Genomic DNA, 23,452 nt, shown 5'->3' on the forward strand with positions numbered 1-23,452 from the left:
GAACTGAAGTTAGTTCTGTCCATTAATTCCAATAGGCCTATGTCTACAATCCTGAGGTTCCATGTTCATATGACCACTAACCAGACTATATTAACGCCACACTTTTCTATTGTTCTTAATAACATGCGTACAAAAACACTGCCAACCCTCCTCCACACCAACAAGGCCCAATGACAAAGCACATGTGCTCTACTTCTGAGCTATGCCCCGCCCCTGACACTGCAAAGGCACTGCCATTGCTTGTTATGAGATCTAGTAGTACAGGCTGGCTCCACCCCTAAGAGGAAGCTCTACTTGTGTAGGCAGGGAAGCGTCCTACGATTACAGCTGACAACTTCAGAAAAAGAAGCTCGCATACCTCCACCAACCTGGTCCATTCAAGTGTGTGGTCCGCTGAGTTCCACATACAAACTTGCCCATCTTGAGCACACGTTAAGAAGAGATCTTTAAAAGGATGTGTCGCCAGGCCCCAGAGCTCGTCTGTGTGCCCCTATAACGTAAGCAAAGCAAACCTGAATTACTGGACAGATATCTATAACCTGTAAAGGTAAAGGTAAAGGTAAAGGGACCCCTGACCATTAGGTCCAGTCGTGACCGATTCTGGGGTTGCGGCGCTCATCTCGCTTTATTGGCCGAGGGAGCTTCCGGGTCATGTGGCCAGCATGACTAAGCCGCTTCTGGTGGACCAGAGAAGCACGGAAACGCCGTTTACCTTACCGCTGGAGTGGTACCTATTTATCTACTTGCACTTTGACGTGCTTTCGAACTGCTAGGTTGGCAGGAGCAGGGACCAAGCTCACCCCGTTGCGGGGATTTGAACCGCCGACCTTCTGATCGGCAAGTCCTAGGCTCTATGGTTTAACCCACAGTGCCACCCGCGTCCCTCTATAACCTGTACCAAACCAATTAAATCTCAATGGCGCAGCTGAAGTAGCGGGTGGGTTGGACAGGGGGCGAAGTGAACTCACCTGTACTTCCACTTGGAAACCGTCATTAAATGTTCCCCGCAAAATAAAATTCCGCGAAGTGCCAAGTAGAAATTGGTCAGCTTTGCCTTCTGCTACAGCTCTGATTGTCCCATATTGATCAGGAACCTAATAAAACAGATTTCCCATAAGCTCAATTATTTTAGTCCTCAGAGCATAACAGTTATAATTTCTAAAAACAATAGCATATTGAAGCACATGCAGAGCTGAGGAGGAATTTGGAAATTGGTCTAAATCGGCACCAAACTATTTTAAATCTAGTGCTCCGCTCATAACATACACTACAATACTTGTAAAGAACACATTGAATGGAGTGGAGTAAGGACAGCTATCAATATTTGCCTAACAGGCTAGTGGTTAGATTTGAGGGACATCCCCTGCTGGTTACACCCTCTGCTGCCAACTTATCCTCCCACTTCTCCCAAAGCAAGGCTTTTCTGGATTTCAGGAGGGATTGGCAGGGAAGGCAGAGTGCCCAGAGACAGGAGTGCGAGATCCAGTTTGGAAAATGGGTCTGCTTAAAGGGCAAACTGTACTCGCCTCAAACAGAGCTGCTCAAATGAAGACAGACTCTGTCCCTACTCATCAACAGGAGCAGCCTGGATTACTGAAGCATCAATAAAACGTTTCCTTGGTGCCGATGACAGCAGCATTTAGAAGTGGCTTGCTGGGTTGAGTGTAGCTGCAGTGCTAGTTTCCTGGCAAGGAAAGGAGGGGTGAGCGGGATGGGAGGGGAAGTTGGTGTGGTGCAAATGCAAGTGGAGCCAACTTGATCTTCCTGCCTGTGCATTTACACCATACTGACCTCTCCATTTCCTTGCCCCTCCTGGTGTGAAACTTGACCTGCCAGGAAGCTAGCATAGTGGCTCCACCACATCTGGCAAGACGCTTCTGGCAACTATGTTTTTAAAGGCCACTTAAAAGGAGCAATCCCACTAAATTCTATAAGTGGTGGGGATGATTCTTAGAATGCACCATTAAGGAGTTAGCACTGCTATCTGATTTCAGAAACACAAGCGTTGAAGAATACTTCAGAATGGATACAAACAAGGAAGAACCTGCTATACTGAATTCTTCGCTGCACACCGTTTTAAGTAGTCTCAATAGAATGAAGGCTTCTCATGCAAGTATGTTAAAGACATCTCTCAACACGTGAGGAACAAGCGTTGGGAGTGATAAAGAATCTTAACATCTGCTGGCTGCTTCCTTACATTTTCTATTATAAAACGTTCAATTTGCTTGCCTGTCTAATGCCAAGTAGCACTATAAGAGGAAATAAAATGGGGGACGGGGGACCTCAAACTAAAAAAATGCAAAGATGTTTATCTAACTACTATATTTTTCCCAGAAGAGCTGGCAGGATTTTTCAGCATCAAATAACAGCTGTATACAGAGAACATGGCACGTTAACAAAGGGAATAGGATTAGGAGAGATAACAATCTACATCACTCAAGTTGCTGTTTACCAAGTTCAATGGTGATTTATATCCAGTTGGCATCTAACTTGTTGATTTTATTAATTATCTTTTTAAAATGACTCTTTTGAAGCCATTTCCCTTACCCAACAGGTATATTAACACCCCCAGAGGCTGTGAATTCATCACCGCAAATAGAGATTAAAATGTCATTTTGCTTTTTACTGGGAGTTGCCAAGGCCAGGTGAGGGGCGTGCTGGAGTGGGACTTGGCAATTTTGGGTTCAAGCTGCCGATCACCTGTGGATTTCAAGACAAGCTGTGATGCATCTGTCATGTTTCCCCATTTGTAAACTGGGAGTGGCACTGAACTTAACTTCACAGATAAAACCAAGGGCAGAATTAATCAGCAACATCTCTCTGCATGGTGTTCAGTAAGATGGAGCAGAGCTGCACAGACATCATTTTACACAACCCCGATTCAATGGGGCTTACTAAGGAACACTTCCCACTGGATTGAGCCCCAAGAAACGTATTGTGGTACAGACATGTGTTGGCGAGAGTCCACCATGGCAAATGTGGAAAGTGGGCTTGAAGTGAGCAGGCAAAGTTGTATGAATATGACAGAAGGGAAATAGCCACATGTGGGCAGAATAGGCTCAAGGGTCTTGTGTTCCCTACCAACTCATAAAGCTCACTAGGTGACTGCAGACCTAGACAATCTCTCAGGGTTGTTGTGAAGATAAAAACAGAAGGGGGTGGGAATCTTGTATACTGTTCTAAGCTCATCAGAGAAATGATGAGGTAAAAACATTAATAATGAAATCAATGAGGGGAATGTAAATGAAGTTGTAAGTAGCACAGCAATAACAAGAAGAGCAACAGCAGTACCACAATTGCTACGTGGGTCCATTTCTTTGGTGACAGTAATATGCCTACCTCTATTTCCCTTTCAGGGTTCAAGTCATGATCCCACAGAATTATTTTTCTGTCCTTCCCACCTCCAGTGAGCAGCATCCCGTTCCTCATTTGGCAGAGGGTGAACACGCTGCCATTGTGAGCTTTGATTTGCCGACTGATCTGGTACACACCTGTGGTCACAACAGAAAGAGTACTAAGTTGCCATAATGGTTTTGCCAGTTTACACAGAAGAATAATCAGAAAAATGAAAATATTACATTAAAGACAGACACTTTTTGGGGGGTGGGTGGGGTGGGTATTTTTTCCTATGTAGATGGTTTCAACAACACTGTGATTTTCTAGCCTGCCAAAACTGGAACTTAAAAGTGCTTACAAAGTAGCTTCCAATGGCTTCATGATCACTCCTGTTGGGAACTTGGTGGTCAATTTCCTAACAGAGATTCTAGGGGTTCAAGGCTGCCTGAATTTGCAACCTAACTATGCTGTGGAATCTTTCGCCCTAGATCCTAGACTGGCAGAGGCTTCCCACTGCCATTCTGTAGTGACCATAGTCCTCTCTGGATATTATAACAAAAACATGAAGTCAGTTTGGATGACCATGTCTCAGTTTAGGAAGCTATGATATGCACAAACCTTCCACCTGAACACTCCACACTCGTGCTACCCCCTTCCATCCTCCTTTCTCAGCAGTAAGTTAGGAAACCATCAGTTAGCTATGATTTCCCATTGCATCTGAACTGGGAAACTAGGGTTTCCAGATTGGGGACAAGCTGGAATCTTAAACCACACTCCTGGTTTGGGCGGAACAAGAGACTATAGGCTTGTAAGTTTAACTGTGGTGTGCCGACAAGGGCGGGGAGGGAAATGGCTACATGTGCAGGCATAGGCTTATCCTGGCTTGCTAATGTGATGATCTGAACTGGGCCATGGAATCATAAAGATTTGGAGAATGTCTTGTAGGCCATTTAGTTCAACCACCTGCTTGAGGTAGGAAATCCAGAGCTACGAGCCTTCCATTCCCCCCAAGCAATGGTTGGAAAGCTTCTGCTTGAAGAGCAGCAGTGAATAAGAGCCCACAATGCCTCTGGATAAATGGTCCTATTGTCAAATCGCTCCAGTAAGATGTTTCTTCTATTGTTCAACCAAAATTTGCTCTGCTGTTAATTCAAGTCCATTAAGATCTAGTCCTTTCTTCTGGGGCAGCAAAGAAAAAGAAGAAAACGACTTCTGGAACTAAAACATATTCTGGGGCTAACTGCCTTGGTGAATCATGGTTTGAATAAAGCGACATATATGCTTTTTAAAAATGATTTGATGTCTTTTTAACTTTGATAGATAAAACAGAAGGCTTGGAGGCAGTAGGATACTGAACGCCAGGTGCTTGGAGGGAGTACGGGGTGCTTCCGAGCTCAGAGGCTCTCATAACTAGAAGCTATCTGCCCAAATTTTCAAAAACAAGAGGTGTGTCTGCGAGAGGAGTGTGTGTGTGTGTGTATTGTGAGGGCTGGGGATGTCTAGGGTGGCTTTAGTAAAAGTTGGTAATGCTACGGTTTGCTATTTTTCTACATAAACACTGAAGGATGAATTCAGAAACAAATGTAAAAAACCTCTATAAAACCTGCATTAAGTGCAGCTCAGGTGTGAATTGGATTACTGGTGTAAAGGCTTTGCACGTAACAATGTGCCCAGATATTTTAATTAGAAAGCCTTACCAAATAACATTAGTTCATCTGGCTGCTACTGCAAAGGGTTGTTGTTTTTTTTGTTAATCTTCAAGATTAATTTTTAAAGGGCAGATGCCATTAGGTGTGAACTACCATCTGTTCTAGGATAAAATGTATATATAACAAATGTGTGCCTAGCTTCAAAGCTCTCCATAAAACCCAAGTGAAAGTAAAAGATGCCAACTTTACTTAGCAGGCCATCCCTAGGGAGCAGTTTGCTTTATTTCTCGATGTAAGCACAGAGACACACACACAGACCTAAAACTCCATTAAAGCCATGATAAATTCAACAGCACACATCAGCCATAAAAAGCCCAACTCAACAAAATCCTGGAACCATTTAAATAATTAATACATTCAACTTTTCATTATGGAATATTTGCTATGGCAACTATAGCAAAGAGCCATTTGCTTTAGGTGGGTTATTATGATATTAAATGTACAATCCATTTTATAATTAAATTTTTATTTTATTCTTTTCTTCAGAAAGAAAATTTGCTGAAAATATATATATTTGCAGTTAAAACGTCCTGTTCTGACAGCATGTTTTTTCTGGCATGCCCATTTAAGCCCCAGCATTTTAATTAGCTGCCAAAAACAACAATTATCCTTGGATTTAAGAGCTACCTTAGGGCTCAGCAATGCCAGACCTGCATATGGCTGGTTGCAAATAGTAATTCTTCTTTAAAATTTTAAATTGAAACAAAACGCTGGCCTATAAAGCATGCTTAACTTGAAAGGCAGAAAATTAAAATTAGAGAAAGCTCTAATGCCAGTATCTGGTACATTACATTTTTTTTTTTTTTACGTATTCCTTTCATGTGTGTGTCAATATTAAAGACCAAATACTGCTATATAAAACTGCATTATGTTAAGACATCTTCTCCAATGTGATACATTACACATTGAAGTTAAGAGGTTTTGCATTGCTCATGCATATTTCTTAGTGTGCCTCATCCTAAGCACTGAGCAACTGCAGAAGCGATTCTTGACAATCTCATAGCCCATATGATGGCGCAGGCAGCCACATGCACCTGCTTGAGTCCCTAAGGAAAGGGGACCAAGTGTAGAATATGCTGATATTTAAGATGGGCCAGGCTAGGTAAGCCAAAGGATCCATCTAGTCTAGCTTCCCAGTTTTCACAGTGGAAAGCTGGATGCCTCTGGGAAGAGATGGAAGGCAATTGTTCTTTGCCTCTTCTGTTCCCCAGCAACTGGCTTTCAGTGCCATGGTGTCCCTGAAACCGCTGGAGGTAGCAAATAATCACTGACAGGCCTACCCTCCATGAATTTGTCTAATGTCATCTAAACCACATGCCCCCACATACTGCAGCAGCGGCTTCCAATAAGCACATGCCATATGAAGAAGTAGCTTCATTTTGGCCGTCCCGAATCCAAGTCTCTTCTGAAGTATACTAGTAAAAATTGTGGTTTTTAACCATGTTTAAAAATTCTTGCTGAGAAGCATGAACGGGAAAGTTAAGCGCTTGCTGATTTCAGAGCAGCCTTGGAGAAAACTGTATGGTTAGCCCGTAATATGAAAGCATGTTTTTTAAAAATCATTATGGCTACTGCTCCAGTGTGTCAAAATGGGAAGAAAATTTGCTGGAGGGCAGTTCACTAAGAGTCACCTGGTGTTTTTTCATGGATTGACACAACAGGCTGAAGATGTATGAAACCTGCATGCCGCTGACAATTCCTTCGACTACCTTTGTAATTCCTTGCATTTTATGAATTTTTAAACCTATCTGCCCCTATATATATAAGCCAGTTTAACAGATTGCCATACCTTTCGATCCTTTCCCAGGAGTGGCTTCTACAGCAGTTTTGCTCCATATAAGCATTATCCCACCTGAGTCTCCAGTGAGAACATCTCCGTTTCCTAAAATTGCTAAGCACTGAACAAATTTGGGTTTTTCGTATTTCTAAAAAAAAGAAAGAAGGAACAACAAAAAGCATTTTTTAAAAAAAGTACAATATGCAAGGCAGAGGTACAAAAGCAAAACGGGCACAATCCAAAACATCTCATTCCAGAGACATTTCCGTGGGCTGCTTCAAACATGGTAGCACTCTCTCCATCTCAACCATTGCTTTGGAAAATGTGAGGGATGACTGTCATTCATTATGCCGTAGCACTTGAAGAAGAGCTGGACCATAAAGAAGGCTGATCGCCGAAGAATTGATGCTTTTGAATTATGGTGCTGGAGGAGACTCTTGAGAGTCCCATGGACTGCAAGAAGATCAAACGCATCCATTCTTAAGGAAATCAGCCCTGAGTGCTCACTGGAGGGACAGATCGTGAAGTTGAGGCTCCAGTACTTTGGCCACCTCATGAGAAGAGAAGACTCCCTGGAAAAGACCCTGATGTTGGGAAAGATGGAGGGCACAAGAAGAAGGGGACGACAGAGGACGAGATGGTTGGACAGTGTTCTCGAAGCTACCAGCATGAGTTTGACCAAACTGCGGGAGGCAGTGGAAGACAGGAGTGCCTGGCGTGCTCTGGTCCATGGGGTCACGAAGAGTCGGACACGACTAAACGGCTAAACAACAACAACAACAACTTGAAGAAGAAGAAGAGTTTGGATTTGATATCCAGCTTTATCACTACCCGAAGGAGTCTCAAAGCGGCTAACATTCTCCTTTCCCTTCCTCCCCCACAACAAACACTCTGTGAGGTGAGTGGGGCTGAGAGACTTCAAAGAAATGTGACTAGCCCAAGATCACCCAGCAGATGCATGTGGAGGGGCGGAGATGCAAACCCGGTTCACCAGATTACAAGTCTACCACTCTTAACCACTACAACACACTGGCTCTTGAGTAGAGCAGCAGCAGGACAAGATGCTTAGGCTGGTCTCTCCCGTTTTCTGCTTTCACTGCTGCTTCCACCCCACCCCACTCTGTGGAGTTCAAGACCTGTATCTTGGAGACTGAAGATGCATTTAGAACTCCACAGGGATGAGGAGAATAGAGGTGCTAGAGAAACCAGAAAAGGTTTTGAAGAGGGCACCACAGATAGAATCATAGAATTGGAATAGACCACAAGGGCCATCGAGTCCAACCCCCTGCCAAGCAGGAAACACAATCAGAGCACTCCTGACATATGGCCTCTGCTTAAAGACCTCCAAAGAAGGAGACTCCACCACACTCCTTGGCAGCAAATTCTACTGTTGAACAGCTCTTACTGTCAGGAAGTTCTTCCTAATGTTTAGGTGGAATCTTCTTTCTTGTAGTTTGGATCCATTGCTCCATGTCCGCTTCTCTGGAGCAGCAGAAAACAACCTTTCTTCCTCCTCTATATGACATCATTTTATATATTTGAACATGGCTATCATATCACCCATTAACCTCCTCTTCTCCAGGCTAAACATGCGCAGCTCCCTTAGGCGTTCCTCATAAGGCATCGTTTCCAGACCTTTGACCATTTGGTTCAGCTGAGTATGGGAAACAAGTCCAACAAGATGGATGGAACTGGGTTTATTTAGCCTGGAGAAAGGAATACTGAGCAGGGGCATGATAGTGCTCTTCAAATAAATAAAAGGCTGCCACATAGAAGAAGACAAAGACTTGATTCCCGTTGCCTCAGAAGGCAGGACTATATCTAACAGGCTTGATATCACAGGAGGGAAGGCTTTAGTTGAGTATTACGAAAAACCTTTCGACAGCAAGAGCGGTTCAACGATGGAAATCGTTACCTAGAAGGGTGGCGAGCTCTCCTTTCCTACAGGTCTTCAAATGGAAGAAGGGCAGCTACCTGAGGGGGATACACTCTTTCTCTGGATTCCCTATGTCAAGCTGATGGCTGGGCTAGAAGATGGCCTAGAGAGCTCCATCCTGTTATTGCATGAGGTGGAGACATGATTATGAGTGGGAATATGGCTCACAAGGACAAGGTTTAGTGACCTTGCACTCCCTTGCCCAAAATCACTCTCTCGAGGCTTTGCTATGTGCATTTTACATTGGAAGTAGTTAAATGCATGTCTTTGTGTAGTCACTCAATATATTAGATACGGGACCTATTAGGCAGAACAGTCCTTTCTTCTCCACAACAGTTATCTAAGGATCATTAGTCTGATAAAATCAGATGATCTTGACTACCAAGGAAAGAAGCTTGCCCAGAGAGGAAGAATGCTTACCCCAAAAATCCCTTGCTTCCTTGTCAAAGAATTGCCGCTCCAAGTCCAGAAAAAAATATGGGATTTGCCGGATGTTATTATTGTGTCTTTGTCAGTTGGATGGAATGCTACTGCAAGAACAACTTCGTTTGTAGTCTGTTGAAACAACAAAAGGCAGTTACCACGGTTAACATTCCTGCTTACGCAGATAAGTGGAGACAATTCACCGTTATGCAAACAAATCCCACATAATGGGCATGCAAATGAGTATATTTATTAATAGCAGTTCATTCTTGCTACCTGGGGTTCTCCAAGCCACTGTCCCCTGCACATGCCTGCTTTGTTTTAATAAATTTTTATTAAGGCTTTCAAAGTATTACAAAAATAAAAAAGAAAAAGAAAAAATACAAAATAAAAACAGTTAAAAACAGTTCAGTCTTTTCATATCTTATTTCTCATTTGCCTGTTCCCCGGACCTCCTCACACCTCCCTTTTTTGTATCCAATTCAGTTAGTTGGTTCAGCAAATCCTTTCCCTCTTTCTTTTTATCCTAATCTTTAATCTTAATATATTATAACTTTAGACTATCCCCTGTTAACAATCCATTTTTGCACATCTTTATAACATTACTGCTGAAAACCACTTTACTTCAATCCAACATCATTCTAACATTCATTAATTTTGCAGTATTTCTGTAAATAGTCTTTAAATTTCTTCCAATCTTCTTCCACCGACTCTTCTCCCTGGTCTTTGAATGTACTCCATCTTTGCCACCAGGCCCCTGAACTCTGTCCCACATTTTTAAGGAGGGCTTCCTACTTTGAAAAGAGGCTTTTTCAGAATCACCGAAGAGGGAAGGGAAATATGGAAAACCTTCCATCGTGAACTTCCTTCAGTTAATTTATCATAGGATCCAAGCCCATGTTATCTGGAATACATTCATTTCCCAATGCTAATAATATGAGGCTGAAAGCAGAAGAGATCTAGGGTTTAATCCCACCTACACACTAGCCTCTCTTCAGTTTGCAGGTGTGAGAAATAGGGCGAGGGATTGAGAAAATGACATTAGGTTCTTGACACATACAATGAAAGATCCTTCATAAAGATAACTTCTGTGTCAGAAACCACGTGTGGCTTTGTAAAAGCACCAAATAAATAAAAATAAACATCATATATCCTGAACTTTTGCAAATATTTTGCTCTATGAAGCTCTAAAATAGGCTTTCTAAGATTATCTGACTTACATGGGCTTCTTAAGTTTTCCATTCACATTTCTCAATATCAAACACTGAAGAAGCTGCCGTCTCAGATAACAAACATTTACTACAGTTCACGACATGTGTATCTGTGTAATGATTTTGTACATATATGTACGGGATACTGGATATATGAATTCTACTAATTACCTTAATCTCGGCTACTTTTGATCTCTTCTGCCAATCCCAGACAGTCAGCATGTGCTCGTTAGAATCATCGATCACACACAAATGTGTACCTGAGTCCTTAAGAGAAGAAATTAGCAAAGCATGTCATCATTAGATGTAGGCTAAGCTACAAGTCAGATAGAATTCAAAACAGTGGAGAAGACCTTGCAATTGCTCCTTCCTAGACCTTGGCTACAGCTTGTGGTTAGTGAGGAGAGAGTTTAACCATAAACCCCAGTTCGGATGACATGATGAGCCAAATATTGCCTTATGGTGCAGCACTAAAAAGGGCTGAGGAGGAAAAAAAATGGCTGCAACGTCACTCCAAGAGTCCACACATTTGCTGGTCTTGGTAAGCCACAGCTTGGCCTACCAAGTCATAAGAAGCAGGCCAATGTGATGTATGCAGATAAAACTTGTACAAATCCATTTCCCTATTATTTCGATGATTATTTGAGGTTATTAACACCTAGCATTCAATATTTACAATGACATTTTACTTACTTTCAAGTGCAGATTCACACACAAACCAGGTGCAACAACAGCATGGCTTGGGTTACATGCTCAATCTGTAAATGACTCTGAACGTGGAAGGAAATCGGCCACAAGTGCCCAGCATAATCTTTCTGCTAGACTCTCAAGTTGCTACGTGTAAAATCTTGGCACACCAGAGCAGCTGCTGCTCATGCTGTGGTGTAGTAGTTGAGAGTGTTGGACTAGACCTGGGAGAACAGGGTTCAAATCCTCACTCAGCTGTGAAGCACACTAGGTGACCCTGAGACAATCACACAGTAGCATAAGAATACAATCGCATCTGGACAGGCTTAGGGTAGATAACATGCCCAACATTAGAAATGCTGGAAAGGTCTTATCACATCCTAAAAGTCAATCCAAGCAGCTGATTTTCTCTTCTACCTTTGTCTAGTATACTGTCCACTGCCACATATCCCTAAGTACATTAAATGTGCCCAAGATGCAACACATGCACATGTTCCATTGGTGCTAAGTTAGATAAAAACTATTATTAAAGTCAGGTAGGTCACCTTTGACCTGAGAAACCTCATACTTGTTTTCTTCTTCTACAGAACCTCACTATTTTGACAAATGTAGGTTGCACTGCTATCACCACCCCATCAGAGATGTAGAAATACAAATGTTTATGCTACAAACACTGATATGGCCAATGCTGAAGTACTGAGACTAGACAGTTGCTATTTAAAGAAATGGATAGGGCTAAGCTATTTTCGAAAAGGGCAGAAGTGCAAAGCAAGGGTCTCCTTATTTCCTGTTCTAGGTCAAGTCCAACATCAGAGGGGAAAACAAATCCTTTGTATCAGAGCTTGCCAAAATTTAGCCTTCCTGAACTTCCTCACAAGAAACAAATCTTTCAGCAGGTGTTGAAACAAATACACAATGCAGCCTTCATTTCTATTTCTGGCGTTGCTTGCGGACTTTGTGGGGTTCTTTTGTGTGTTGTTGTTCGGTCATCTGTCCTGTGTTGCACCATGGAGAGCTATCTACCCTCTAGAGAGCCGCGTTTTAGTAGAATGTACACACCCATCCCCACAGTTCTCAACACTCTTAAGTTGCATGTTAGGTGACTCATTCTGATTTTTCATTATTTTTCACAATTAGGGCAATTCTGGGGGGCGGGCGGGGGCGGAAATAAAATGTCATAGCATAGACTTGCTGTCAGCAACTGTCAGAACACTAATTAATGGAGATTTCCATAGGATCTGGCTGCTTGAGAACTAAAGTAGGGTTGGGGAAACCCATGGCCCTCTCGATGCTGTCGCATGCCAACTCCAATCAGACCTAACCAGGCACTGCCAATGGTCACTGGCAGAACCTGGGATACAGTAACATCTGGGAGGCCATGGGTTTCCCATCCCTGAGCTGAAGCACCACAACCCCCATGCCACTGTACTGTGTGCATGTCATGTGTTGATCCAGCGCACCATGCTGCTGTGGGAGGATTGGCTGGAACTGCTAGGCTGACAATAACCTTAGGACAAAGCTTTGTTGTACAAAGCTACAATGCCTTGGTGCAGTTAACTAGCAAACAAGCAAACAACAAGAAGAATGCAAAGAAGTTGCCTCTGAGGATGGCTGAAATTGGACAGACTGAGTTGGAAACCATGCACCAGCTTCATGAGTACAGCACTCTGCACACAATATGAAGCATATTCTTCCATAGTGGAAAAGGAACTGATTAGCAGCATGGATGGGGCAGACTCTCCTACTCCCTTTATCTGCCACTGGATGCAGGTTTACAAACAGGTTATTAGCACAAGTCATACTGCAAACCCTCAAAGCTACTTAAGTCCCTTAAGTCCACAAAAGTAATGCAATATCAAGTTTTGTTGCTTAACAACAAAATACATACAAATCCAACGGTGTTTCACACAACCTTGCATATAGTAAAGGTAAAGGGACCCCTGACCATTAGGTCCAGTTGTGACCGACTCTTGGGTTGCGGTGCTCAACTCGGTTTTTTGGCCGAGGGAGCTGGCGTACAGTCATGTGGCCAGCATGACTAAGCTGCTTCTGGCGAACCAGAGCAGCGCATGGAAACGCCGTTTACCCTCCCGCCGGAGTGGTACCTATTTATCTACTTGCACTTTGACATACTTTCAAACTGCTAGGTGGGCAGGAGCAGGGACCGAGCAATGGGAGCTCACTCCATCGCAGGGATTCAAACCGCCGACCTTGATCGGCAAGTCCTAGGCTCTGTGGTTTAACCCACAGCGCCACCCGCGTCCCTGCATATAGTAGCTAGTTCTTTAAAAAGGTGATGTTGTGTACTATATATGCCTGTCAGCCATTTCCTTGCTGTATCTTACATGACTCTGGTTTGATTGAGAGGGAGGGGGTGATGTTGTAAAATCCAGAAACTGTTTTTTGTTTCGTTTGTTTAAAAATGCATTTCCCTGCTTACCGCTTTTGAAAAATCCAGGCATCCTACTCCACGCTCGAAAGTCCCAAGGCCAATGACTTGCAGAGTTGCCACACTCACCGAATCCCATACTCTAACATGGGGAGGCAAAGACTGAAAATGAAAACAATTTCATGGAAATGGTTACTGAAAGGAGCTGAAAATAGAAACATGCAAAATTAGCCTTACATTAAGCAGTTTAATCTTTTGGTTGAGGTGAACACCACCAATTACTGAGAAAGGAAGACCTTGCAACAATACGGGTAACTGAGCATGCTGCTTTTCAGATCAACCTTCAGAAACAGGATTTACAGTGTAATCTTATACGTTTGCTTTAAGGCAAGTTCCAATGTTGCTTGCTCCTAGGCAAGTAGGTATAGGATTTCAGCCTTACTTGCAAACACCTTGTCACGAGAGGGGGAAAGTGCATTGAAACACCAGTCTGAATAGCAACTAACCAGGCATTTGGTAAAACAATATTTGCAATGGGTGGGATCTAGAGCTGAACAAGCTGAAATCTGTTCACATCACAGGGTTCACCCCCTCCCAGAAAAAGCCTCCCTTGAGGGATTCGTGACAACAGACACAAAAAAAGCTAATAAATCATGAAACTAGCAAAAATGACTGATGCAACAGGCTCTGAAATGAAGATTAATCTGCAATTAATCCAGAATGCAGCAGCTAGACTGGTGACTGGGAGTGGCCGCCGGGACCACATAACACCGGTCCTGAGAGATCTGCATTGGCTCCCAGTACGTTTCTGAGCACAATTCAAAGTGTTGGTGCTGACCTTTAAAGTCCTAAATGGCCTCGGTCCTGTATAGCTGAAGGAGCGTCTCCACCCCCATTATTCAGCCCGGACACTGAGACCCAGCGGCAATGGCCTTCTGGCGGTTCCCTCACTGTGAGAAGTGAGGTTACAGGGAACCAGACAGAGGGTCTTCTCAGTAGTGGTGCCTGCCCTGTGGAACACCCTCCCATCAGATGTCAAGGAAATAAGCAACTATCCTATTTTTAAAACCCATCTGAAAGCAGCCCTGTTTAGGGAAGTTTTTAATATTTAATGCTGTATTGTTTCTAACACTCGATTGGGAGCTGCCCAGAGTGGCTGGGGAGACTCAGTCAGATGGGCGGGGTATAACTAATAAATTATTATTATATTATTAGGTCAACTATCAGCTGGTGTAACTTCATTTCTTTGGAGTGAATAAGTCAAAACGTGACCTCGGTCAAAGTGTCTCTTCCTCCCAACAGCCAAGTCGTCCATCTATATATACTTTGCAGAGATGAGATTGGCTTTAAGTGCCAATCACAGCTATGCACAGGACTGTTTATGAGTGCTGCCACTTTGCTGTGTGCTCCTGCCGTGCTTTTTTGCCAAAGGCTTTGGGTCTTTTGATTAAGGCACGAGGTCATGTTTTGTTTTCCTTGAAGCTGTGAGAGCACATGGGTAGCCTCAGTTCCAGTAAGAGTTGCTCCCCCCACCCTTTGGGAAGGGGAGAGAAGAGGGATGGGAAGTCTGGCTAAAATAAATGTTTCTATATCCCCGCGGGCCTTCTGCGGGAAATACGCAACGCACAACGCATTAAGATTATGCATGAACTTGTGCTTTTCGAATTATGCACCAGAGGTGAGCAGAAGTGAAAAGCGGACACTCCACAAGGCCTTCCTGGTTCCCATAAACACAAACCAGCTATTGAGGCAGGATTTCTTTAAAAGCTTACTCTTCCATCTTTATCCACTCCAGCTAGCTGTCCAGTTGCAATCCTGATTTTGTCTGGGTGCACAGCAAGGCTAGAAGACACAATGCCAACAAGGAAGTCACTTGTTGTGGGCCAACATTCATGGTAACAACTTGCTTTTACAAATGCCCTTTCACGGAACCCCTGTTCTGAGAAAAGAAGAGTGTGACACTGAACAGCTTTTAGCACAACAGTAGCACATTGCTTCTGAGGGTTGTGAGGTCCGTGTGCAGCTTGGAGTGTGCTAAATCTGTTATATGGTGATGAAGGCAAAAATTTCATAAAATCATAGAATTGGCAGGGACTATGAGGGTCATCTATTCCATGCATAGGCAAACTCGGCCCTCAAGATGTTTTGGGACTACAATTCCCATCATCCCTGACCACTGGTCCTGTTAGCTAGGGATCATGGGAGTTGTAGTTCCAAAAAACATCCAGAGGGCCAAGTTTGCCTATGCCTGATCTAGTCCAACAGCCTGCAATGTATTCCTAGACCTCTTTAGCCTTCAGATCTCTCTCCATGCCACAACCCTCACTGAATCTGCCTTGCAGCTGGAGTGCTTTTGCCTGGCTGAAATGTGTCCTTGAACCCTTGTTTGTCTAGACAGAGAGGAGCGTGTGTGAATGTGTCCAGAAACAATCCTGTTCCACAATGGGGGGAAAATGGCATTTGTTGCTCCACCCGCTTCTCCCTCTGGAAGAGCCTGCCATTGGTTTGTGGTCCTTGGAAGGTTTCCCAGGAGGAAATGTGGTCTTAAGGCTGAAAAATGTATCCCATGCCTGCTATCGACCAAGCTCCAGAGAAGGAGACTCTTCTTCTTCCTCACTAAAAAAAACACCTGTTGCTCTAATCCAGATTCGAATGACCTTGCTACTATTTTCAGCAGATCATTCGTATGCAAAATCTGGTACAGAATATGAATAGTCACATTTGTAAGACATACCACAGAAGCTTCACAACACTAACCATTTAATGCAGTCTGTATGTCCCAAGTAGTGGCGCTGAGTCCTCTCTTCATAGTTAAACAGTACTACCACGGATGCTATGAAATATACTATTTCTCCAGTAGGAAGGAGGTAAACATTGGCTCGACAGTCCCTTCCACGATAGCCGTATCTTTTTTTTTTTAGGTCAAGGTTTTTAAAATCCATGAATATTAAAAGAGAATCAGTTCCACAAATCTCACACCGTGAAGGTGTGTGGCAACGGGAATGAATAGATCATTCTTTCATAATCTGCCTCAGATGTGAAACACTGTACCTCCACCATACATATATTTTAACTTTTGGGAACTCAGGTTCCCCTTGCTTTTTGGTGTGTGTGTTAAGTAAAAGCCACATAGGAAACAAATGTACTGCAAGTTGCGTGAGTATAAAACAAATACACGAAGACTACCCAGAAGTATGAAGATTAAAGCAGAGTCAAGTTTGTAAACCTGAAATATGAAATTTTCATTAGGCAATAATAGAAGCCGCTGCACAACCTTTAAGTACCTTAACCTGTTTTGCAGTCATGGAATTGCATCAGACAGCACAGGCCTTCCTATTGCTCCATTCCGGAGAGGAAGTGTATCAGTTCCATTTGGCCTTTTAAAAGAAGTGTGTGAAAATTCCAAAAGCTCCTCGCAAGGTGGCAAGACACCGCTAAGCCATTGCAAAATATCCAGAACCCTTTTTAGGATTCCAGCAGGAGAAAAGTAATTTTTTAAAATATGGTGTGAAATAAAACAACTTCTGCACAATAGAAACATGAAGAAAATAAATAAAGTATTTATCCAGCGCCTTTCTTTTTAGTTTCTATTACCTATTTCTATTTATTATTATATTGTTGGTTTCAGTTGTGAGATGCCCTGATTGCTGTATACATGACAGACAGGTGGGATATTCTTTCTTCCTTTTTTAATATAAACGAATAAAAGAGGCCCAGGTAAAGAGGGGAGAGGCAGAGAGATGGGGCTGCAGGGCCTCTCCACCTGCTCTGCAGAAAAAACAGCAACTTTTGGCTTCTCCTCTCTTTGAAATCTTTAAACCCCAGCTGCTCATTACAATAATTCTGTCTAGCTGTTGTCATTTTACTTCTTCCCTCCAAATCTCTTATACCTTTTTGTCATGTTTTGTGCAGTGACTGTCTGGTTACTGAAATCTGTCAACTACTCTTGGCACACACACCCTTATCATTTCAGGAGATTAGCATAGTGGCAGCATCGTATCTGCGCTGGTACCTTCACAAACCATGGTTAGCACTAAGTCAATGGCCTGAATCACATATTATGCTAAGCGAAACCATGGTTTAGCAAGGATGCATCTCCTAGAGGAGATCATGGCTCCTTTGCTGAGCTAAGCCATGGTTTGGCTTAGTGTGTTGACCAAATCTGGGTTGATGGTTTAGCTCTCTCCAGGCTAACTAAAAGCTACAAAGGTATAGGAGCCTTAATACATCTCGTTGCACTGATATATTTTATTTGGAAACATTTCTGGGGTGTTAGCACTAGATATCCTCTACTGAACTAAATCAATCTTCCTCAATCTTGGCACCCCCTGTTCTGCTGGACTTCAGCTTCCACCTCTGCAGACAACATGCCTAACGCTCAGGGATGAAGGGGCAGGAGGTCCAACAAGGTTGGAAAAGATTGGACTATATGGGTGCTTGGATCTGATCCTGCAAATAAACTCCTAAATGTTCTCAAATGAAACAGTACCCCAGTGCTTAACTGTGTGGAATGTGCAAAGCATTGGAGGGACTGTGGGAAAACGCCTGTGCCAAGCGAGAAGGAAGAAGTCAACACAAACAGCACCAGGAAACTATGAGTGGTTACCAGACGAAAACCAATAGCCTATTATTTAGTGATCCCAAAATTATTTTTCCCTTAGAGGAAGGACTTTTCTTTTTCTTTACACTACTATTAAATTATGCAGGCTTCACAGTGATAAAAGAAAACAGGAAACTAGACAGAAAAAGGAGGGGTGGGGGTGGGGAAAGAAAAAAGAAAAAACCACTGGAAAAACAAGTGGGTTTTTTTGTTTTTTTGTTTAGGTTTGTGATAAGGATACACCCACTCCAGTTTTAATTTCTCAGAAGGCAGCTCTGTCTTGATTTCGTAATATTTGTCTACCTCCGAAGGAAGAAACATTGTGATTGGTCGTCCCCGCATGAACATCTTGATGTACTCGCCTTCTGTCAAAACAAAACAAAAGCATGCACTGTAAGTGAGTTTGCTTTGCAAGCAGAAATGTTAACAGACCCTGTAAAGAACTACATTTTTAAAAAGTGTAAGCTATGGATTTGATACAGATCCTGGTGGGACATCTTCAGTACGACTTTTCTGGCTCAGACCTAATAAGGCGGAACAAATACACTCTTCTTTCTCACCACCCACCAAGATATGCTTCTGACCATCTTATCAACTTCAAAGCCGGATGGATGTAATCTATGGGCTGCTGCCCTCTTACAGAAAAGCACTGAGTCTTTGTAAACATTTGCTGCTTCTCCCCACTTCTCCATTCACTTGCTATTCATTTAACAGTTCTACGTGGCCACTCCTAAAATTTCTAAGGATAGCGAGATTGGAACCTCTCTTCTTCCAGCCCAAGGCACAACTTCAGAAAAAGCAAAATGTGCAAGTAGCAGGGAGCAAGGACCAATTTGTACAGGTTCAGGAAGAGGCACATTAAGCCGTGCCTGGTGGGTGAGATGCCATCCCACTGCTTTTCAGGTTGGCATAACCACCCCATTACCTTTTTCCAACTTTGGGCTCTGGCCATATAGAAAATTTACTTCCTTTGCGGTTGAGCACAAGACTGTCTCCACTTTGAGATTATTCACCCCCACCCACTGCACGTTGAATGGAAAAGATAGATTAGGGGTCAGCAAACTTTTTCAGCAGGGGGCTGGTCCACTGTCCCTCAGACCTTGTGGGCGGCTGGACTATATTTTGAAGAAAAATAAAAATGAACGAATTCCTATGCCCCACAAATAACCCAGAGATGCATTTTAAATAAAAGGACACATTCTACTCATGTAAAAACACGCTGATTCCTGGACTGACCGTGGGCCGGATTTAGAAGACGATTGGCGAACTACGCCGCTTCTGGCGAACCAGAGCACCGCACGGAAACACCGTTTACCTTCCCGCCGGAGTGGTACCTATTTATCTACTTGCACTTTGACGTGCTTTCGAACTGCTAGGTTGGCAGGAGCAGGGACCGAGCAACGGGAGCTCACCCCGTCGTGGGGATTCGAACTGCCGACCTTCTGATCGGCAAGTCCTAGGCTCTGTGGTTTAACCCACAGCGCCACCCGCGCGTCCCACCCATGGATTAGACACACTGAAAAAGTCAAGACGTATGCAGCCTGCAGTGTGAATGACACCACAAACAGAGGCCATTACATTTTAGAGCCTAAAAAGAAAGTATTTCATAGGAGAGAGAGGTAAGGCCAAGTCTATTAAGAAACTATGTTATTAAAATGAGAGGTAAGGCCTATGCGGTAAATAATATATACACCTCATCCCAATTAAACTCTGAAGAGCAAGCTTTATTCTTCTTCGGGTTTTTTATTGTAATACCTACCAAGGGGGAACTTTTACGCATCTCAACATTATCATCAGAGGGATAAACGTTCACTTAAAGCTAACTACGGCTGTCACTGACTTAAAGGGATTATAGTTTTATTCTATTCAAGGTTTATTAAATCTGCATAAATCAATATTTTTCAAGGGGTGGGATCACCTTTCTATTGCCTAAGGCAGCCTTGCTGCAACTCTGGGTCCCCAGAGGTTGTTGCACTACAGCCCCCATCATCCCCACCTAGTATGGCCAACAGCCAGGGATAATGGGAACTGTAGTCCAACAACTTTTGAAGATCAAAGGATTATGGAGGCTGATTCAAGTGTTTTATATTGATTATCTTTTGGCTGACCGGTCTGCTCAGATTACTGCCAAGGAAGCTAGTTTTTGTGTGGTAGCCATAGCTTGTCAGAGCGTGATCTTGTCCTAATTTTAAAATTATTAACACTTAAGTTGTCACTCATCATTTTAATATACAGTGAGGGGGGGGGAAGTATTTGATCCCCTGCTAAATTTGCCCGTTTGCCTTCTGACGAAGAAATGACCAGTCCATAATTTTAATGGTAGCTTTATTGTAGCTGTGAGAGACAGAATAACAACAGGAAAAACCCCAGAAACCCAGAAGACAAAAGTCAGAGATTTATGTGCATTATAATGAGTGAAATAAGTATTTGATCCCTCTGCAAAAGATGACTTAGTACTTGGTGGCAAAACCCTTGGTGGCAAATACAGAGGTCAGACGTTTCTTGTAGGTGGCCACCAGGTTTGCACACATCTCAGGAGGTATTTCATCCCACTCCTCTTTGCAGATCCTCTCCAAGTCAGTAAAATTTCGAGGCTGATGTGTAGCTACTCGAACCTTCAGCTCCCTCCACAGATTTTCAATGGGATTAAGGTCTGGAAACTGGCTAGGCCACTCCAGGACCTTAATGTGCTTCTTCTTGAGCCATTCCTTTTTTGCCTTGGCCGTGTGTTTTGGGTGATTGTCATGCTGGAATACCCATCCTTGACCCATTTTCAGTGCCCTGGCTGAGGGAAGGAGGTGCTCATCCAAGATTTGATGATACATGGTCCTGTCCATCATCCCTTCGATGCGGTGAAGGTGTCCTGTCCCCTTAGCAGAAAAACACCCCCAAAGCATATTATGTCCCCCTCCATGTTTGACAGTGGGGATGGTGTTCTTGGAGTCATAGGCAGCATTCCTCCTCCTCCAAACACAGCGAGTTGAGTTGATGCCAAAGAGCTCGATTTTGGTCTCATCGGACTACAGCGCTTTCACCCAGTTCTCCTCTGGGTCATTCAGATGTGCACTGGCAAACTGCGGACGGGCCTGTACCTGTGCTGTCTTGAGCAAGGGGATCTTGCAGGCTCTACAAGATCTCAGTCCTTCACGACGTAGTGTGTTACCAACTGTTTTCATGGTGACTATGGTCCCAGCTGCCCTGAGATCATTGACAATTGCCCCCTGTGTAGTTCTGGGCTGCTTCATCGCCGTTCTCATGATCATTGCAACTCCACGAGATGAGATTTTGCATGGAGCCCCAGATCGAGGGAGATTGACAGTTATTTTGTGTTTCTTCCATTTGCGAATTATTGCACCAACTGTTGTCACCTTCTCACCAAGCTGCTTGGCAATAGTCTTGTAGCCCAGTCCAGCCTTGTGCAGGTCTACAGTCTTGTCCCTGACATCCTTGGACAGCTCTTTGGTCTTGGTCATGGTGGCTGTTTTGGAATCTACTGGATTGTTTCTGTTGACAGGTGTCTTTTGTACAGGTACTGTTAACTAGCTGGGATTACAGATAAGATCTCTCCCTTACAGCAGGTGCTTCTAATCTCATCTTGTTACATACAGTGAAGATACCAGGTAGCCTTGACATCTGGCTGGTTGATAGGGGATCAAATACTTATTTCACTCATTATAATGCACATCAACCTTTCCCCCCTCACGGTAATTATTTTATATTTCCTAGTGTTTTGATATTTTACACTGCTTTTAAATTCTATATTTAATATTGTACTTAATGTACCATACTGTGTCTTATGTATTTTGTTTTCTTCTCTCCTTCTCAACTGGTTATTGACCGAAATAAATGAAATGCAATTATTGCCCTAAGTGAACTCAGAAGTGCCACGAGAGAAACAGGAGGTTCAAGTGTGGTGCTGTGGAAGTTCAGGTTATAAATAGCACTGACAAAAGACACCAAGCATCTCTCCTGTTTCCTCACCCCAAAGAAATAACAGGAAAACCAAAGCAGCATTGTTTTCTTCTGGTAGGCTACACAAACTTCGGAGAACTCACTGAGCACATTTTCAGACCTTTTTAAATTAAAAAGTCTGTATAAACAAATTTTGATTGACCTTACATGGGGGCGGTAAAGCCTCTCACACACATCCTTGTTTCTCTTTTTGAAATCCAACACCACAAAACGTTCTCTTAGGTATACAAGCCCACAGGGCAATTATAGCATTAATGCAAAACTTTTTTTTGGAAACTGTACAGATAATGGCGGCGTATCAACAAAAGCATTTTTACCAAACAGAAGGTTGTTGCCCAGGGACAAATTCCTGTAAATACAAGCTAGGAAAAGCAGCAGTTGAACTCCCTTTTAATTTATATTAGCTTAATTGCCATGTTCTAGAACATCAAACTCAACTTTATTGGTCCCCTCCCAAACTGTTTAACTGTGGGCTTTTAAGGATATAATAAGATGAAGTATTTCATGTGTACCTCAAGCATACTTCCTATACCCTCTTGTCCCCTGCCCTTTTCCGTCCAAATAAGAAAGCAAAAGGCCTCGTTTGAGAACAAATAGAACCAAAATGAAAAACAAAACAAAACACCCAAAGCATCCTTGTAAGAGGAAGGAGACACTGGTTTAATTTTAAATGTCATCATCCAGTTGGTGGGAGCCACAACCTTTGTATGAAGCTCTGTAAATGCAGCATATGGAATGTTTGTAATAAAAAACCTGCCCTGAATTGCTTCAAGATGATACCTTTCATAGCAGAGATGGGAAGCCTATGGTCCTTCTCAGGCTTCCTCAACCTCGGCCCTCCTGATGTTTTGAGACTACAATTACCACCATCTCTGACCACTGGTCCTGCTAGCTAAGGATCATTGGAGTTGTAGGCCAAAAACATCTGGAGGGCCGAGGCTGAGGAAGCCTGGTCCTTCTGATGTTGGTGAGCTGCAACAGCTGGCTGGGGCTTATGGAAGGGCCACAGGTTGCCCACTCCTGTTTTATGCATATTAAATGGATTGCATGCCATTACATCCATGTACACAGAATTCTTCGTCCCATGAAACCAAGACATGGAGGTTTTCTCTTGTTGCTGCTTGCAGAAAAGTTGTGTAAACCAAAAGCTCGATACCATAGCATAATTAGAGCAATCAGGAAGAATCTTTCGCAGTTTCTTATTGGTGTCATGTTCAAGGGGGGAGTGGGAAGGCTGGTGTTTTCCATGGTGATTCAGCTGCTAATGCAATGATAGTTTGAAATGGACCATTCAGTGGTTTAGTTCTGCCGCTGCTGTTAACAGATGTGAGCCAGTTGCCATAACGTACTTGGGCATCATGAGGTATGCATGTCAGCAACACACATCACTCATATCCAAACACTCCACACAG

The 23,452-nt window shown here is 43.2% G+C and overlaps 1 protein-coding gene across 10 annotated transcripts in view; it reads right to left on the reverse strand.

Moving 5' to 3' along the window:
* EML4 (EMAP like 4) overlaps positions 1 to 23,452 on the reverse strand; it is a 158,653-nt gene that overhangs the window by 20,564 nt on the left and 114,637 nt on the right. For all 10 annotated transcript variants that reach the window (XM_028724780.2, XM_028724776.2, XM_077925549.1 and 7 more), the window contains 10 exons: positions 18,310 to 18,433; positions 16,226 to 16,375; positions 15,241 to 15,310; positions 13,520 to 13,630; positions 10,564 to 10,659; positions 9,179 to 9,313; positions 6,835 to 6,970; positions 3,340 to 3,491; positions 969 to 1,094; positions 359 to 490 (listed from right to left, as the gene is read on the reverse strand). In XM_028724780.2, the coding sequence (XP_028580613.2) occupies positions 359 to 490; positions 969 to 1,094; positions 3,340 to 3,491; positions 6,835 to 6,970; positions 9,179 to 9,313; positions 10,564 to 10,659; positions 13,520 to 13,630; positions 15,241 to 15,310; positions 16,226 to 16,375; positions 18,310 to 18,433 (1,232 nt within the window). The remainder of the gene's footprint in view (positions 1 to 358; positions 491 to 968; positions 1,095 to 3,339; positions 3,492 to 6,834; positions 6,971 to 9,178; positions 9,314 to 10,563; positions 10,660 to 13,519; positions 13,631 to 15,240; positions 15,311 to 16,225; positions 16,376 to 18,309; positions 18,434 to 23,452) is intronic.

The sequence above is a fragment of the Podarcis muralis genome, chromosome 3 (genome assembly GCF_964188315.1).
Source record: "Podarcis muralis chromosome 3, rPodMur119.hap1.1, whole genome shotgun sequence".
Lineage (NCBI taxonomy): Eukaryota > Metazoa > Chordata > Lepidosauria > Squamata > Lacertidae > Podarcis > Podarcis muralis.